The sequence below is a fragment of the Tauraco erythrolophus genome, chromosome 1 (genome assembly GCF_009769465.1).
Source record: "Tauraco erythrolophus isolate bTauEry1 chromosome 1, bTauEry1.pri, whole genome shotgun sequence".
NCBI classification, from domain to species: Eukaryota; Metazoa; Chordata; class Aves; order Musophagiformes; family Musophagidae; genus Tauraco; species Tauraco erythrolophus.
Genome location: NC_141465.1, coordinates 61,734,691 through 61,754,377, shown reverse-complemented (window position 1 = coordinate 61,754,377; position 19,687 = coordinate 61,734,691). Strand labels below are relative to the sequence as shown.

Here is a 19,687-nt window from a genome sequence, read left to right as displayed (position 1 = left end):
TAAAATGAGCAAATAGGGAAAAAAATCCTTGAGGAAACAGAAAACTTGCAGAACATTTGCAGTGTGGCAATCCTGACTTTCTGTGGAGAATCATCCAGAATAGTCTCCTTGCAAAATGATCAGGTGCTCACATCTTTCCTTATTGAATATTCTTTCCTTAAGGGCAGGCACCGTGCCAGACAAATTCATGTCTATGTGCTGGACACCCCACTACAGTTTCAGAGTCAGTAGCAACAAGTATTGCTCAGAAAGCTCTCAAGGCTGCCAAAGCAGAGCCAACACAAAGAGATATTCTTCAGTTATATTCCAGCCTTGAGGCAGCAGCTTCCGAAAATGTCTTACTAAAAATGGCTTGAGAAATAATAGTTGTAATCAAGGGGAGTTGTACCAAAGGAAATGGAAGATTTTACAAGAGCTGAACAAAAATGTAGAGGTATAAACAACATCTCTGGCTGCTGATTGCCGGAATGCCTTATGTATATTACTTCTTTTTTTCTATGATAATGTAAGATGGCTCTGCATACACTTCTTGGAAGTTCAGATTTGATACTGTCAAGCTAAGGGGGATCTTGGAAACATACAGCACTAGAGGTGGGACTTCAGATGTTCAGCATCATTCAGGATCAAGCCCCAAAACTCAAGCATTTGAACACCAGCACATATTTCACTGATGTGCTTCAACAGGTTGCTCTCTACTCAGTGCAGCGTTATTTAAATCTGCTTACTGTTTCAGACTCAGGCAGCAGTTCAGACTGTCCAAGTCCCTTCTTTCTTTTGTGTATGGAAGGCTGCTTGCATGCAGTTTCTGATCAGATCACAGAAGATATTTTAATACGCTTGTGTTAACACAAAGATACTTTAGCTCCCTTAGGTAATCCTATGATGTTCAAAATTTTGAGCAAATGATGGTCTTCTGATAAAATAGCTACCTTCAGATTGAGATCAGAAGGGATTATTCAGGCTAAGAGGAATTTGTATTAAAAAGTTGCCATGGATTAAAAAAAATGAGGATTAGATTAATTTTGGAAAGCAACTTCTACAAAATTGTGAGCTACTTTTTTCTGCTATTGAGAATAAAATCCAGTCTCTGGCTCACAGTTCACACATTGGCCTCTGGAGCAAAGAGAGGTCTGAGAGCTCTGGCTCTCCTCTTTTTCCTGCTTCTTCATATCCCTTGCTCCCAGGGTGATTTGTAGATGTTGCAAGTGAGCAGATCTGCGTGCCTGCCAGTGACTCCCACACAGCTGATGGAATTCTTGGTTGTCCTGTTAGGCAGTTTTCAATCAATCATCTTTGTATTCCCAGATCAATGCAAAGGGCCTCCGTTAGGGCCAAGGAGTCAAACTGCTGCTGGCTCAGTGCCCAGGTACTGGACTAACTCTCGTTTCATACACCAGTAAGGCAACACAGACCAGTAGTATTTTCTTTACCATGCTATGCTTCCTTTCTAATAAACTCTTTTGTTTAGTTGGGAGTAAGACAAATCAAGAAAAAGCCTTCCCAGTCTCTGCATCTGAGACACAGAGAGGACTCAAATTATCTCAAAACACCAAGGGATATGTACAGTGATTCATAAGCAACAAAGAGACAGGGTCAGGAAGAGAAAACACACTCAACTGCTACTTTGGATCAATGCTGGATGGCTTTGGCATTAGACTCCTGTGTCTAGCCAGCTAAATTCTGCAAAACTGCTCTATAAAGAAACTTCTCTTAAGCAGTGCTTGTTATTTCTGTTACCTAATTTGCACATTCAGCAGCATACTGTAGCTGTTATGGAGTGGGTCCTGTATTCCTGCAAATGGCAGCCAGCTGTCTTTCAACTCTGCAAATTTCTTTGCAGCTTATTTATAAACTATTTGAAGGCTGACCTAATGCTCACTTAGCACAAAATAAACCCTGGAAACATGTGGTGCCATAAAGCTGCCAAGTCAAACACTCACTGCGTTTTTGTAGAAGAAATACAGCACCATGCTGGCGAGTCGGGAATAACACCAGTGGCCATGAACAAGCAAGAGCTTCTCCAAATGCCGGAACCTTGGGATTGCAAAGTCACTTGCCATCACCGCCTTTAATGAAAGAAAAGTTGGAATCATTATTCTAAAGCATCACTTTTAACACCAACAGTCAATCTAGCCATCTTCTTAACTGACATGGTCAATGGAAATTGACTGTATGAATTGGTGAAGAATGAAATCCGTTACAGTGCATCTGAAATGCAGCTATGGCTGCACTGATTTGGAATACCCATGAGCAAACCCGGTAGCTTGGCAGAACACGGAACGCGACCTGGTCCTCGCCAAAGAAGATGACAGTCTATGTTCCAGAGGGTGACAAGCAGCAGCAAAAACCAAGAAGTGGGAGAATGGCTGCCAACTGCAGTTGCATAAGCATGATGGCTTAGGGCCCAGGTGTGAACATCTGGGTGGCTGTAACATCTTCCTCTGTAAAAACTGCAGAGTACTTACAGGGCAAAATAGATTTCCAGAGAATAAAATAAGAAAAGCACAACTAAGTGGCTGCATCATAATTACTGGCCTTTAAAAGACAAAACAATAAAAATATTAGTTTTAATTAACATTTGCAATCCTGGCTTATAAAGTTTACTCGCTGTCCTGAGATATCAGTATTTTGAGGGATTTTTAAAATCGCATGTTTTCTAAAACTGTCTATGAAAAAATATCACACTAGATGAGACTCCTCTGGGACTGTGCAGACTGCCAAATCACACTGACAAAATGAATCATTTAGTTTCTCTCTATTTCTGGCTAAAACTTAGGGTATTGTACATCTCGATGAGACCTTCTTGTAAATGATGTGTTATCACAGTTGTTTCATGATCTTCCATATTCCTAGGATCACACTAAGATTTCATTTAATATTATTCTACATTTCATTTTCTATTTTGGTATCACCTTTCTTCTCACAGTTCAGCAAAAACATAAGAAAAGATGAAAACCTCCAAAGGAGCAATGTCTTCCTTACACTCTGTAGGGTGTATTTTGGCTGTATTTTTAAACTAGAGACATCTTTCCTTTTAATTTTTCCTAATTCCCTTTCTTGGCAAATCATCAGAAGGGCTCAGTTCTCCCAAGTAAGTGCTTGTAGAAGCTATTAAAATAAACTCTAAAACAGTATGCAAGAGAAGGTGTAATAATACATTGTAACTTAAGTAGTAGATGTATATAAGCACTAGGACATTTTTTAGTATGTTTACAGATCCTGGGATTTCTCAGGTACTGAGATACACTTGTCATAACCTCCTTGCACAGAACAGTCTGATTTGTCTTGCAGACATACAGCTGTCTTGAGGAGAACAGAGCTGTGCTATGTCTGCTTCCTTGTCCTCCACCCATCTCAGTCTATTCTAATGCTAAAACAAAACCACTAGCTTCTTTTCATTTGTGCTTCTAACATAGTACTTCACAACACATTGTGAGAAGTGTCAGGGATTTTTTCTTTCTTATTCCATTTTGATCACAGTGAGAAACATACTGAAGAAGATAAGATAGTGTTATCCAATTACATTTGCATGTTTATTTTGTCTCAAAATACCCCCTTGATTTTCACATTTTTTTTTCTTCCAGCTTTTTCGCAGGAAAAAGTGATTCATGCTCCACATGCGTCCACAGAATGTGGAAAGAAAATACATCAGAGAGTATTGCTGTTTTAGACAGCTAAATGCTCAACGCCTTCTGAGTACCTGTATGTGTAAGATTCTGACAGATGTTTATAGTAAAGAGGCCTGCACGGTTCCTTAGGAGCTTGCAGTAAAGGAAGGGATCTGTAAACATTTTCCACTCTGTTGAACTTTCATTTAGAAAAAGACAGGTAGGTTAATGGGTTAATGAGCAAATAGCTTTCAGATTTGAATATACCACAAAACCAGGGTATTTGAGGACCGGTTATTGTTAAAGTGTATGAGCTCAACAGAAAGTGGCATAATGGGGAGAGGAGTAAAAAAAATGCTATGAGCACTATAGATCTGCATCAATACACAGATGATAGCAGCTGATGATTAAGTTTGTAAGAGACGATAAGACCCAAGGAATCTGGGGCAGACTTTTTTGAATTGACAGGCTTGGAGTGGACCCCACAAAAAGTCTCCTCTGGGCTCTCTGGAGCCTAGACTGCCTGCAGAGTGATACTGCGTAAGTAATGCAAAGCTCTCGGAGCCTGATGAAGGCTGTGGAACAACAAATACACTTCGTATGAATGAGCTTAATCCAAGACTTCCTTTTCTCCTGCCCTCTCTGGCCATCAAAGTCAGGTCTATGGCTAGGATGCCATATGCACAATGAGTATCTGAATATTTTTGTGGTAGCTTTTTTCCAGTTTAATTTACAGCTGCTAACGTGTTTGACAAGCATTTTTAATAGATTATAGGCCTGAAATTTGGTTGTTTGAAGAGCACTGATGGACATCCATTTGCCCTGGAGATTACTTTGGCTGAACACACTGGATGATTATAAGAAGAAAAAAAGTGTAATAGCTCTGCTGGGCAAGACCATCTTCCCTAGTATCCAGCCTTCAACTATGGCCAAGAGAGGATGAATAAATATGAAAAACAACTTCTGACTTTTCTGCACAGTACTGTCCTAGCTTCTGGTGATCTGCATGTCACAAAATATACAAAGTTGACATCCAAGTTCATAGCTCACTTAAATTTTTGTTTCATAAATTTGTATGTTGACCCAATTAAATCACAACATTCATGAAATCCCATGGAATAAAATTTTATAGTCAACTTGCGCACTCTGTGAAGGAGGCCTTTCTTCTGTTTTCTGAAAAACATCCAGCCAGTGTTGCAAAAATGCAATGTGGGTCAGAGAACCACCCACCGGTAACTAAGTTAAGGAGCATGCTCATCTGCTCAGGTCCTCAGGATGGAAACACTTCCCATCTTCTCTGAAAAGCTCTTTGACATATACTCAGCTGCTCTATTTTCTCACCCAATTGGCATGCACCCAGCCCAAATACAAGGCAGGTTGTGGAAATGAGGTATGTTCCTCATTCTCTGTGTCTTACTGCCAAGTCCGGTGCTAACAAGGCAACCAAACTGCACTAGCGGTAGAGGAGGCAGAGACAATAGGTAAGACAGTAGGTAATACATCCTATACATATATATCTCCTCTCTTCCGTGGATGGGAGGAGTACCTCTTACACAGTGGTAAATACAGTAATCACAGGCTGGGCACATCTGAAAGACTACAGGCAAGTCCCCTTATCTTGCTGTTCCCTGTGGCAGGAAATGGGGAGAAAACCAAGACCTGGAGTAGTGTGTAGGGAGCAGTGATGCCGCAAAGGGCTGCTGTTTTCTTTTTCTTCACTCTTCTGCTACCTGAATGGTCTGAGTGAGTGAGGTGTGTGGGTGGGTGGGCTAAGGGGCACCACCACACCATGCAGATAAGCTGCATCAGCCAGATGGGCTTGTGCAGCTGCTCCCCAGGAGTATACCCAAGCAATATAGGAGAGGGGAGAATCAAAGCCAGAATAAGGTGAACTTTTATTTCCTAAATAATGCACAGCTGAGATTTCTTCCTCCTTTAAACCAGTGCTTAATAAACAATTTCTTAAAACATACTGCTTAGAGGATGTGGTAAGCTGAATTTTCTGAGAAGGTAGCGTGTTTAAACTCACCACAGATCTGAGAACAAACACAAGCTCAAGCTGAAGCTGAAAGCATCCTTATGACATGCAACTGGCAGCCCCGAGTGCAACTTGCTGCTTCTCCTTTATTTGTGCTGGCTGTCCAAAGGCAGCTTGGCCATGCTGAGGTATGGGGAGTGCCTACTTCACCCTGTCGTGGTTCAGCCCAGCCGGCAGCTAAGCCACCACGAAGCTGCTTGCTCACTCCTCAGTGGAGAGGAGGAAAAGATAACAAACGGCCTGAGGATCAAGATGAGAATAGGGAGGGATCACCCACCAACCATGGCCACAGGCAAAACAGTCTCAGCTTGGGGACCAATCAATTTAATTTGTTACCAATTCATTCAGAGAGGGCAATGAGAAACAAAGCCAGATCTTAAAAACACCTTCCCCCCACCCTTCTTCCCAGCTCTATCTCCTCCCCCAGCGGTGCAGGGGGATGGGAATGGGGGCTGCAGGTCAGATTGCCACACACTGTTTCTGCTTCTCCTTCTTTAAAGGAGGACTCCTTACACTCTTCCCCTGGTCCAATGGATGTCCTCCTCATGGGAAATAGTCCACAAACTTCTCCAACGTGAGTCTTTCCCGCAAGATGCAATCCTTACCCATCAGTGTGGGCTTTTCCCATGGAGTCACAGCATCTTAGGGTGCAGCCACCTGTTCTGGCATGGATTCTCTTCTCACAGAATGCAGATTCATCTCTGTTTCACTGTGAGTCTCCAGTAGCATGGAGGGTCCTTTCCCAGGGAGACAATCCTCTGAGAATTCCTTCAGGCACAGGCATCTCTGCTCCAGCATGGGGTTCTCCACAGGTTGAGGGTGGATCTCTGCTCCACCGTTAATCTCCAAGGGCTGCAGTGGGGCCATCTGCTGTCTCACCACGGGCTGCAGGGGAATCTCAGCTCTGGTGCACCTCCTCCTGCTCCATCTTCACTGACCTCAGTGTCTGCATAACTGTTTCAGATCTTGGTCTTCTCTTTGCTGCAGCCATGCTGGGCCTGACCGACCCGATGAACCTCAGCAGTCCCAGCAGGACAAACTGACCAGTGGGTGCCCTGGGAGCGGGGTGCTTCGGAGCTCTCCAAGCTGCGCCGCTGTGGCCATCTCCAGCTGAGTGGCAGCAGCCCAGCACGAGCAGTCGCCTGCCTGGAGGCCAGGGGACCAGCCTCCTGCCTCCCCCCTCTCTTCACTGCAGGTCCAGCCTGGTTTGGGTTCCTTTGACCACTTCATAAATAGGGCATTTGCAGAGGCACTGACTGGCTCGGCCCTGACCTGAGGGGTTCCCACCTGGCCAGGGACTGGTCCAACCTGTTTTTGGAGCCTGGGAAGCTTCTCAAATCTCCTTACAAGGGCCATCTCTGCAGCCCCTCCCCTGCTACCAAACCCCACCACACAAAATCAGAACACACCCTTTCATGGAAGTGCTTTTCAGTGAATAAGCAACATTACCTGCATGCCTTCTTGACCAGAGATCCCCACGCCAACATCTGCCACTTGGATCATGCTGACATCATTAGCACCATCACCTAAAGATGACAGGATACTGTTTTGTTTTCCCTAGTAGACCAGGAACAGTTAGCAGCAGCAAAGCAAAGGAAAACCAGTTGTTACTGGGTGCTGGCTGAGTATGGTAAAGGAGATGAACACTGAATGTTGGGTGGGTTTTAGTATGTGAGACATGGTGTAGGAAAGGATCCATCTTTGGAATATAAAATTCAAAGCTCGGCAAAGCTGCCAAAACATTCTGATCTTTGTAGACTTTTTTTTATTGTGGACAAGTAAAAATAAAACAAATTCCTCTGTTTTTAGTAAGTCTAAAATTCAAGTATCAGACCTGAACTTCACAAATACTGAAACACTAGAAGGCTGAGAATGAGCTTCCCAATACTTCTGCTTCTGCAGACTGTCTGCCTGCAATCAGGTATGACTAAGAACGAAATGTTCAAGAAGGCCTAATGCCAGTAAGAATGTCTACACAGTAAAAATAGAATGAAGTTAAAAGGTAGATGAATTCTGGACTTGGATTGACCAGTTCGAAATCTTCAATACACCCATCACAGGTAGATTTAACTGCAATGGTTGCGCAGTCATCATCCCTTGTTCTGCTTCAATCATGATATCACAAGTGATAGGCGCCATAGAAAGGATATCAGAATGGGACATGTATCTACTTCTTAACCTCTTAAATTTACAGCCAGTGTGCTAGTGGAAAACGAAACTGTATTAGCTGACGACAAGACGCTTGGTTTTAATAAACCAGTGGCCAAGGCACACATTGATATCTCACTCCAGTTTCCCTGCTGCCAGCACACATAAGAATGGTATCTGCTCACCTGACAAAGCTGATGTCTTTGCGACTGTGTGACACAACCTCAAGTTAGCTCATGCTGGTTAAAAGGGAGAATGCATACAGGTAGGCTTCTAAGCCAGAGCAGGAGCTTGAGTTCAACTCACAGGCTCGAGATGCTCAGAGAGAAGGAAAACACAAGCTGCCCAGTCTCCACTACTGTTTTTAACCATTCTGGATAATTCAAGTTAACCAGCCAGACATTTTTGACAACATTATGTCCACAGTCAGACAGCCAAAGACATAAATTCACTACGAGGAAGGCATATTTGAGCTAGATATAATATAGTGAGCATAAGGATTATTATAATCAGCACGCATTTGGTGATATGAATGTCAGAGCAGTCTGGCAATTATATGTACTTAGAGTTTCTCATGGGAAGGTCCAACCCACATGTGTTACTGCTATGATTAACCAAGACAGGTAGAGGAAAGCCAGTGTTTTTGTGACAATAGATGCTGCAGTCCTATCTTCTAACGCAACATGACCCTAAACTTGACATGGGGAAAGAAGAGCTGGTTGACTTTTCTTATGCAAAAATCATGTGTTCAGATGTGCCAAAACCTCATAGCATATCTGGGAGCCAATTACCTAACTTCTGTAGGAAGACATGCCAAATACTACTGCAGAGTTCTATCTTGGTTTTGAATAAATATGTTAGAGTAAATATGTTAGAGTCTGACACATTTTCAGACAAAATTGGAAGGCTATTTGAGTTGTGAGGCAGCTGGAAGGGTCCTACTGCAAGTCAAAAAGTCAAAATTCTCAAGGCATAGTATATATCAAGGCAAACTAGTTTAAGATATTTACCTATTGCCAAGGTCATTGCTTTCAGTTTGTCTCTGACTAGTTTCACTACCATGCTCTTTTGGATTGGGGTAGAGCGACAACACAGTACTGAACGGCATCGCTTGGCTAGTGCAAGAAATTTATCTTCTAGTGTAGGTTCCAGGGCATAAGCTAGAGTCCTTCCATCAATCACTAGGCCCAAGCTGGAAAGCACAGAGGAAGAGGGTGGATAGAGAGGCGTGAACCCAACAGTCATGTTTCCAGTAGCTTCGTCTATTGTGTTGTTTGAAAATTTAGACTCTATGCATTGCAGACACTGTTCCAGCAAGACAGCACATGTCTCCTGAAAAAGATTCAAAATAAATATACTTGAGAGAAAAGAACATGTATTCAAATGTTTGTGTTTGCTGTGTATTTAGGCATAAGGAATATGAGGAATGTGTTATATTTGCTGCACTGTTAAAGTTTTTTAATTTCTAATAATCTCCTTCTCTATTCGCTCTAAACACACTTAATTCTTCCAGAAGATATGACAGCAATGAGGACTTGAAAAGCTTAAAATCTACTTCCTGTTTAAGATGCAGTATTGTATGGTAAACTAACTTCTTTTACCTCCTCAGAATAACAGTGCTGGGAGATGATATATTCAGTATCAGTACCAAGTTAAGTATGGTGATACCATGTATACGCCTACAACTCAGATCAACTAGTGATGCATTGTTAAAGGCCAATTAAAAGTTATTTAAGTTGAATTGTCTCTCCTAGCCATACTCAACTGAAAGATGTTATTGAGAATATATGAACATTTAAAATGAAATGCTATCGGTCTTACAGTGAAGTATGACAGAAAAAAAAGATGATGGAAAATCAATTTACCAGGTCAGTTGACACACTCAAGAATGGAAAATGCTGTTATCTTTTCTTCCTTTTCAAAAGAAATTGGAGCTGGATACTGCTGGCCTACCTCTCCTCTGCTGATCTGAAGTCCAATTTTATCACCCCATTAAAGGACTATAGCACTGTCAGTCTGGTTCCTTGTATGTTAGACCATACCAGTAAACTCTCTGTGATTGTCTGCTTGCAGCAAGTTGAGCACAGGGAAGATCAGTAATTCAGAAGAATTAGAAAAGGTCTGTTAGGAAGTAAGGCATTACTGTAGATGTGTTTTTCTGACTCTCAGTGTTAGCATAGACATTTAAGTATTGCTTCTACCTCCAGAGAAAAGCCACCTGAGAAAACATGAATGACTGAGTTATCTAAATAACTGCATTTCACTGATGTAAAATAAAGCACAAGTTCTCAACAGGTGATCAATTGTTTTCTTCCTCAACACGTGTTTAATAACAGGTTGCTTTTGGAGACCCATTAGTGCCAATAAGCAAAACTAGGAATGGTTTGAGAATGCATACCAAAGGCAGGCATTTATGCTGCTATGGCATATTTTCATTCATGGTGGAGGCAACTACACACAATTACATGTCTTTAGTAAGTTTATGATACAAGACACTATGACGTAGAAGCATGATTCACTGAAAAGTATTCAAAGAGATGTCCTACCTGAAAATTACGGATGAAGCAGGAAGAGAAGAAAAAAAAAAGAGGGAAAGGAAAAAAAAAAGCCATCAAACTTTTAATTGTACAAGTTGAAAATAAAGTAAAGCTAGTTCACAAGTAAACTTGTGTTTTGGATCTGCTTACTGGTGATTCAGCATTCAAAGTGATGATTTCTTCATCGTGATCTAGTAGCTTGCAGGCATATGCAATATTAACAGCTGTTTCTTGCTTGTCTCCAGTAAGAACCCAAATCTGTAACCCAGCTTTGCGCAAGTTTGCAATGGTTTCTGGAACACCGTCCTGTAAACGGTCTTCAATGCCAGTTGCACCTAAGCACACATAAAAAGCAAAATATTCCACATTAAATGAACACTTATGGTTCACCCCAAATTGTAAGTTTGGATTTTTCAGAAAAAACAGTAGTCACTTTTATTGGGAAATAGCTAAACTACCAGTGGTTGCAAGAGTCAGGCAGCTTTTTTGTTGTATCAAGAGAGGAGCAGACAGTATCTGGGGTAAACATCCGCATCAACAGTCAACAAAAAATCCAGAATTCAAAACTTCAAAAGCAATCTGATGGTACTTCCAGTTTCAGAGGTTCACAAGGCTGATGTATCTTTGCTTATTGTTTCTCTGCTCTCTATCTTCACCATTTCTTCTGAATGTTGCTAGAGAAGATACTGTTGCTTCTAGGAGATTGTTTCAGTTCTCAAGGGTCCTAACTGCCTTTCTTCAGCCAGAAGTGGCTGGCTTACTAGAGATTTCTCCCTTTTGAAGGGGAATGACAGCAGAACAGCAGCTTGGCAACAGCACATTGGGCTGTGGACATAAACTTTTTCCTGCTCTTTGCTCTTGCAGAAAGACACTGGTTGCTGAATGAGATATAGCAGAGAATAAATCAAAAATCTGTTGGCCATGACGTGAAAGTAAAATGTGGCTTTTTCACGCTTTCAGTGTATCTTTCTACTAGTTTATAAGAGATGGAGTATCTTTCCTATGCTTTCGTAAATCAATTGATAAAGATAAGATTTTCAAACACTGTAGCAAAGGCTCAGGACCTTAGCTCAAGACCAAGTTCAGTGTTACCACTGATATACCAGTGATCTACTGAGTTTTAGAGAGGCTTCGATGTGAGGAAATGTAAGCTCTCACTACTAGAGAACAGGGAGGTGACAGGCATGCAAGTTACCTGGAACAACAGGAAAAGCAAAGTAAACTTTTACCAGCTATTTGTCATTCCTATGGTTGTTTCTTGAAAAAATCATTTCAGCAATAGAAGTCCACCTGACGTCTGAGCATCAGTCATGTAAGTGGAAACACATTCTTACGGCAATGTCAGCAAAGCTATTATTAACCAAACACCGTACAAAGGAAAAGATATTCCTTTTCCAGACTCACATTTTTATTCCCACAACCTAACCATAACTGATCATGGCAAGATACAAACCACAGTATGAGCATGCTTATTTGTCTGGCAGTTCAATTTCACTTCTTTTTTTTTTTTTTTTTTAGAGCACAGCCAGAGCCAACAGGCACAACCATGGTGGGATCTTCCTGATTAATGTGGTCCATTAATGTGGACCACCTCATGGTCCCCTTCAAGTCAGAGGAGCGAAAGAGAAACTTCAAGGGTGTGATTCATCTAATCCTAAAGTGGGTATCTACGACAGACTAAATGAACTGTACTTTTTTTTTTTTGGGGTCTCTCCATTGGTTACATGGAGATCTGTAGCAGATATATCGGAAGTTGGGTGAGGTGGATCTCGTCTCCCAGTGACAGGCATGTCTGCAATTAGTGAAGGTTCTTATCTCCAACAGTGTTATGGCTGTCCCAGTTTCTTTGCCAGAGAAAGCAGTTGGATGCTTGGAGTAATAGCAGATATATACACACTTTATAATCTCAGTTCTTTCAGCATCTCAACTCAGCAGAGGAAGAATATGACTTAGTCCTTGGAATACATTTTACATACATTGATTTTAACTGCATTATGATGAAATACTGCAGTCCCTTTCCACAGAATACACAGGCCCTGAGTGCATGTGCTGAACCTGATGTACGTGAGAGCTGATGCCTCTCACAAATGCAGTTGATGAGCTTTGCTTTATGAGTGTCTCTAGTGCCCCTGGAGTCACGGAAGTCTTTGACATGCTGAAGTGGCACTAAGCTAACGAAATTCTGTAGACAGGTTGGGCCAAGTCCTCCTCCTGTTTAGAGCAGCAGTTCCCATTTATGATATGGTGTCAAATTCATCCCTGGTGTTACTCCACTCTTTTCACTAGTGATAAAATGATGGCAGGAGCAAGGAAAACAGGATTTGTCTGTTACGTTAATTATACCCCACTCCTTTGTGGTGCTACACATGACAACCATGACACAGTCCAAAAGAAGCGGATTTCTGTGCTGGTAGAAACCATTTAAGGGAAAGAACAGATTTCATAGCCAAGCTTTCAGAATTTTTAACACATTTTAATTTAATGTCCAACTCTCATTTCATTACCTAGCAGATGCAGATTCTTCTCTATCCGCAGTGCTGACTGAAACAGAAGTTCTTCACGATTTTCAATAGAGGATTCTGCTTCTAAATGACTTTTTAACCAACAGGCATACTCCTCCTTGCTGAGAACCTATTAAAAAGAGTATGTGAGGGCACAGTCAATGTGATGCAGAGGCATTCATACTTTCCTGAATAAAATGAAAAAGAAGTTATGAACCAAGAACAATAAATTAATAAATGCCTTCAGTAATCTTTGTCAAGACTCGCCTTCAAAGCAAACTAAGAGTACGCATTTACTTACTCTTTTTGCAATACAGAGGGTCCGCAGCCCGTCTACAGCATACAGATTAAGGTAATTCTGGGTTTTGCTTTGGATTTTTTTTTGATGTTTGCCTCGAGGGTCACCTAGATAAGAATGAAAAAACAAATTAGTGTTTGGAAAATAACAGCAGCTGAATGGCCTCAGAGGATAAAAACTTGTCTGCAGTACCCACTGTACTGGCATTTTATAACTGATACTTTTACAGAGCTGCTGATGTCTCCTGGGAAACTCAAGTAAAACATTCCATTAAAAAAAAAAAAATCTTCTCTTTTTGTTTCATCATCTTTTCTGTCTTCTCTCTTCAAAAGTCATTGTGAATGTATGTGAGAAAGACCTCCTTTTTCTTATTCCTTAAGTACTTGTTTGGTCTGAATACTTTAAAAAATCATGATAATCTTCACAGAAAACAATAATGTCAGAAAGAGAAGTATGATTTCAAATACACTACTAGCAAATGCTTCTCCACATCTCGTCATGTGCAGAAAAATGACACTTAAAAATAGCACTTAGTTTTCCACCAAGGTTAGTATCTCAAAAGAACTGGAAATGGTACTCTGTTTTGTATATTTAAATGTATGAAGGTACTTCTGTTACTGCTGTACTGATACTACCTATCGGCCTGAGCCAATGCAAGAAGTTCTGGGTATGACTGTGACTTCATTTAGAAGTGAATTTGCACTTGTGCAGACCTCATAGCTAGCTTCCACCTTGAATGTAGTAGCACAACTGCCACTTAGCTTTACTTTTCACTTAAAGCTATGTGTAAGAACTCAAAATCAGGACTGAGCATCTGTTTCTTTTCTCTCCTTAGTTGCGATTGATTCAATGTGCTCACAGTGTCATAAAAAAAAAGAGTAATGAATATGATGGTAACACATTTTGTTCCATCTTGTTATCTGAAATGATGTCTTCAAAAGTTAAAAACAGGTGATATGAGTCTTTTTTATCATCTAGGATCAAGAGAGGTTCATGTACAACGTACTGTAGTAGCAATCAAATAATACAAATTGCAGGGTTAGTACTAACGTAAATGTAAAAGCTGGTAAATTTTTAGATTGGAACCATTGAGTGAGAATTACTGGTACCTTATGGCAGGTTTTCCTATTCCCTGATGTCATGTAATTTTTTTTTTTTTAAAGCCCACATGTTTTTTTGGAGGTGTACAATCATTTCAGGATTATAATTTCATAATTGGAGCTGTTCCTTAATGCAATATTCGTATTTGCACAGTAACCAGTCACAGAGTCAGATGAATGCCACTTATCACCAGAAGTCTGAGCACCTGAAGACACCTCCTACATATGATCTCAGTTCACCACTGGATGCGCTCACCTCTCTCAACTGACCATACTGAGTACATATTAAGCACTTAATACAGGTATCTAAATTAGATGACACAAATATCATACTGTTTACACCTTTTAGTGCCCATTTTCCCAGTGTGCATTCATACCCAATTTGATCTTGCTATGTATGACCACATATGTACATGGCTCTTTGTCTATAAACTGACACAGCACTCAGCACTTTCATATTTATATAGCAACGCAATGTCAAACCAGAGTCTCCAGCACAAACACGTACATGTGTTGATGTTGAAGGAAGGAAGGAGCTGGGAGCTTGCAATCTCAATATTCCGTGTTTTGTTCCTGTTACCTCAACCATGCATCAGCACATTTTACTCACCATATAGCTATTTTCTTACATTTAAAGACTGTCCCATCCTCTCTAGGTCTGTAACGCTGTGAGTGTACATACCCAGTTGTTCCTAAGGGACTCCATAAAGACTGGTATTTCCAGCATTCCTTCATTTTAGTTCTATCTCTGATTAAGGTCATGTGGTGAATACTGGTAGGGATATTCTGGTGGACCTGTCCATCTCTGTATTAATGCTACCTGTGCTATCACTACAGATTTTCTCAGAGCATCAATACAGATATATTACTCCAGAAGAACATGCCTACAAATATTATTTGCAACTGGAAAGCCCCTTCTTACACTGTAGCTTGTGGCTCTGACACACACACCACGAGGTTCCTTCAGAAGCTACGAAACCAGCTCACAACTAGATTCAGCTGCTACATAAAGTGGAAATGTGCGTATACTAAACTGGAAACCTAACACATTTTCATTTACCTTCTTTTCTATTTGTGATAGATTCTTTCTGATTCTTTTCTATTTGTGCATGATAATCTTTTTGGCATATGCGACTTGGCTGTGTAATACAAGAAATTTTTTTCTGGGAGACATACTGCAGCAAACATTCTTGTAGGCTTCTTGTATTAGTAAGTCAGCTTTTTCAACTTTAGAAGAATAAAGTAGGCAAGCACTCTTCCTAATTTATTGTGATACATTATTATTCTAGAGAGAAACGCCATATTTCTTGCACATCCCACAAAAAACTGTCTTACGGGAGCAGCTATTTCAGTCACTCACTGGTTTCAAATAGCGCAAACTTGAATAGGTGCTTAAACACACCAAGAGTGGTTTCTATTACTTTAAGTGTTTTTAACCACTTCAGATCTGAGTATCATGGGCACTAATGCAGTGATCACAATGTCAAATGCTTATACCACCTTCAATGAACAAAGACAATAATTCTCTACAAGTTGAGATGTGCACACTATTTTGCATGCGAATTCTCAATTCCAGCGTGGAAGACTGCATCTCCCTCCTTCATTAGGATATTAAGGAAAGTTAATCCCTTTCTAGCTCTCTATGTGCCTCATCAGTCTTACCCTGAGATTTATCTTGTGCTCAGAAGTTAAGAGGGAAGGAATGTCTTGCAGACAAAATCCAGTTGTGGAGATTCTTTTTAGCTGGGATGTAGTGTCTATGCTGAGCAGTGTGACCACATGCACCACAGAAGTGAAAACCAGCAAATAAGTTTCCTCCAGAAGAATGAGAGCTAGTGGCATTCTGCTTGCTTCACTTCCTTCTATAATTGCAAGCTGCAGAAAGCCAGCCCTTTCATTGTTTTCTCAATGACGTATGTTCACAGCTCCTGTGCGAATTGATTATTGACTCAAACAGTAACTTTCTTATTTATGAACATTGTGACTCTTGAGATAAGAAAAAAAAATAAATACACTATTGGGAATCATTTCAAGACTTTTGGAAATATCTGTATGCTATACAGAAAATAACAGGTTTCAATCTCAACTAGATATACAGGCAGAACACAATCAACTCAGAAACTTAAGTTTTGAAGCCTATGGTAATTTCTGATTTTCTGTAAGACACAACTGAAGCTACAGTATAACATTTTTGCTTCTAGCTGTTCCTCATGTCATATTTTATAATGCTCTTCCTCCCAAACAAACAGGATCTTTGTGTCTGATAGGACTCAGTCATGCAGTGTGATGTTGGGAGGTTAGGGACACAGTGTTGCCTTAGTCTTTCAGTCTAAGAGCACAAGTACCACAAAGTCTCAAGATGCACGCTTGACTGGTGTACAATTTACATGTCCCTGAGGCACTAAGATAGCAAAGACTGAGCACTGGGATTAGCTGTCATGTCGATTCACTTATTGGTCAATTCCTTGAAACGATAAATGCCTGAATTCTCCAAGCGTTACCTCTCCTCTCACACTCACGTTCCGCCACCACCAGAGAACAGGATGAAACCACAGACAGATCTCACAATATAGACAATAGCCACAGTATAAATCTTCTGAGGCTCCCTCTACGTGAGGAACATCTTCCTGTAATGGTAAAAAGATGCTGTTCCCTCAGGAATTGACAACATATCCACTCACATTAGGATACTGCAGGCAGAGATTTTGCATTCAGTTCCAGGAGTGAAGTTGCTCAAGAAAAATGTCCAATGTTTTTCAGACAGATCCTCTGAAATGCACAGAATTACTGAAGCCAGCAGTGGCTTAGAGGGTGAGAAAACAAGGGAAACTGCTTATGAGGTTCTAGTGGCTGCATTTCACATTGCTTGCAAAAGCAAAATAGACTAGAACTCACAGGTCAATTTGGGCTAAAAGACAAACAAACAAAAGGGCACAATTTCAAAGCCACATTCAATTCGCTTGTCTGTAAAGATGGCGGAACATCTGTATTTGCCCAGCTACTGAATTTGCTCACTGCTAGCACCGATCTTCAGGAACTTTGCTGCGTCTTCTGTAACATACACCACCTTTGGTAATGTTACCATTTGGTTTCTAACTGGCCTTGGTTCTACCCAGGTGGGTCCTAGATCTGCCTAAAATTTGCTCGAAAATTCTTTGATCCATCGAGTCTACTTTGAACAGACACAGCAGCTACAAACATTGTCTGTTATATGGTGACAAAATATTTGAGACTTGGCATAAAACAATAATTTATTTTCTTTTTAATTCTCAGTTCTCATTCTGAGAACTCATTTCCAAACATTATTTTCTAGGTATGTTATTATAAATTCTCAGTACTACAAATTCTCTGCTAGTACTTTGGAGGGAAACAAGTTTCCACAGATGCTCTATGTACCTTCTGTGATAGCAGATCTTTACTAGAAAATTATTCATGAATACTTTGTTGCTAGTTAAGGACAAGTTGTTCTTAATTTTTTTGGCTCAGATTTGATTTATATGGCTGTAAACAGAAAACTAATGCCAACAGTTTTCTGTATTTCATTAAACTAAAATTACACAGTATAAGCCTTTCACAATTGTTTACTCCAACTAATGTCAAAGTAACCACAAAGTCAATGCATTAGTGAAACATGGGAAGTACCTCTAGCACTTTCGGGCTCTGTCCATTCATACTAGGCTAACCTTTCAACACTGGATTAAATTTAGTGTTGAAAATACAGTAAATCAAATGCAAACTGATTCATGCAAACTGAAACCCGTGTGTCTCCTCTGACTTCTGAAAGCGTACAAGGTCCTTCTTGAATCCAACTGATTATAATTAGCAGCTATTTAAAGTTGTCCCTTTTTCATGCGACATCTGGGTGCTGGAGGAGTTCTCCAGGCTTTAGGGAAGTACTCCATGTTCACAGCTACATGTCTGTTCCCTGCTAGTCAACTACATATTTGAAGCCAAGATTTCTTGTCTGAACAGCATCTTTCTTTTGCCACAACCTTTCTGTTTTGATGGCTGATTGATTCACAGTGCCCTTTAGCATCATAGTCAAACCAACATAAATGTGTTGATTTATGCAAATGTATTACAGCAAAAGGATGTAGAGATTCACAAATGAAATAGAGAGAGGAGCTGCAATAGGAAGTGCTTGTGTTTCATATAAAATACTTAAATAGCCAAGCACTGCTGGGCAGGTTTTCCTAAAGAAACGTAAATTGCTTTGGCAGAGTTTCAAGAAATTCCTTCAAAATAAAGTTTCCTAGTAAAAGATCTTGTACAGAAATTAATTTAACTCATGCTTGCAAGATAAGGAACCAGTAATTTGTTACAGAAAATTTGCTATAATAACAAAGTATTATAAAAGAAGAGAGATGGCTGCCATTCTACCATTCCCTCTACTCACAACAAAAGCAGCCAGGTCTACTTGCCAGAGAAGGCAATAAGATATGATGAGTTTTTCAGCAGTTAAGCAGTTAACTGCCTCCCCTCAACCCCCCCACTCCCGCAAAGGTAAGTAAAAGGTGTACCTGAAGAGCAGGGCAGAAGAAGATCCATAATAACTGAATCTGCTCCTTTAGTGTAAACATTTATTTCATCTGTGAGAGGATGTCTGACCACTACTGACATCCTCTTCCTGACGGAATCAAAGCCCAATGTATGTAATACTTCAAAGCTTAATGTTCCCAGGTGAGGTAGCTCGACTGATACCTGGTCAGACAGCCTTCCAACCAGAGAACAGTTATATGCCCTTGCTGCATAGACGAGAGCAGCTTCATCTGGACTCTCTGCTTCATAACGGAGTTCTCCCTCCTCAGGTCCACTCCCCACAGCTGTGCGGCCTTGCTGGGAGCTGTAGCCATTGTTATTCATCTGCGCAGAGTATGCCAGCTTCTCTTCCAGTTTTAATAAAGTGCTATCTGTAGATGTAGATGAAAGCACACTTAAACCAAATCTGTGCATTGATTTGCTTGTAGCTAGACTAGATGAACTGCTGCTGTTAGATCCAGAGGTCAAGCGACTTGGAGTGAATCTTCGTATGAAGTCTTCTATGGTTTTTACTGGAGATTTTAGTTCAAATCGATCTCTAACCTTGAGAAGTAAAAAACAAACCGATGAGCAAAACCCAAAGAAAAGCTGTACAAGAATTCCAACATTGATATTCAGTCTAAGCAGCTCCAACTAAAGAGGAGAATTTCTTTGAGAGCAAACAGCATTTTGAGAAAGGAAACGGACAAAACTGAATCAACAGCAAAAAAAAATCACTAGAACTTCAGAATTGTACCTGTGTGTGAAAGCACATATTAAAGACATTTCTCCTTTTTTCACCTCCTCAGATATGACGAATGGATAGACTGTCAATGTTGCACCTCCACCAGTAGTGCATACTAAAAGCTACTGTTAGTAGGAAACACTGTCATTCTTTGGGTAGATTCTGTGAAGGTAGTGAAAAAAAACTTAACGCGA

The 19,687-nt window shown here is 40.6% G+C and overlaps 1 protein-coding gene across 1 annotated transcript in view; it reads right to left on the bottom strand.

Moving 5' to 3' along the window:
- Positions 1-19,687, bottom strand: part of ATP10A (ATPase phospholipid transporting 10A (putative)) — a 116,858-nt gene that overhangs the window by 6,652 nt on the left and 90,519 nt on the right. The window contains exons 10-16 of the mRNA XM_009987211.2: positions 18,751-19,312; positions 13,134-13,237; positions 12,836-12,962; positions 10,482-10,666; positions 8,805-9,126; positions 7,096-7,172; positions 1,941-2,066 (exon numbers count right to left, since the gene is read on the bottom strand). Of these exons, the coding sequence (XP_009985513.2) occupies positions 1,941-2,066; positions 7,096-7,172; positions 8,805-9,126; positions 10,482-10,666; positions 12,836-12,962; positions 13,134-13,237; positions 18,751-19,312 (1,503 nt within the window). The remainder of the gene's footprint in view (positions 1-1,940; positions 2,067-7,095; positions 7,173-8,804; positions 9,127-10,481; positions 10,667-12,835; positions 12,963-13,133; positions 13,238-18,750; positions 19,313-19,687) is intronic.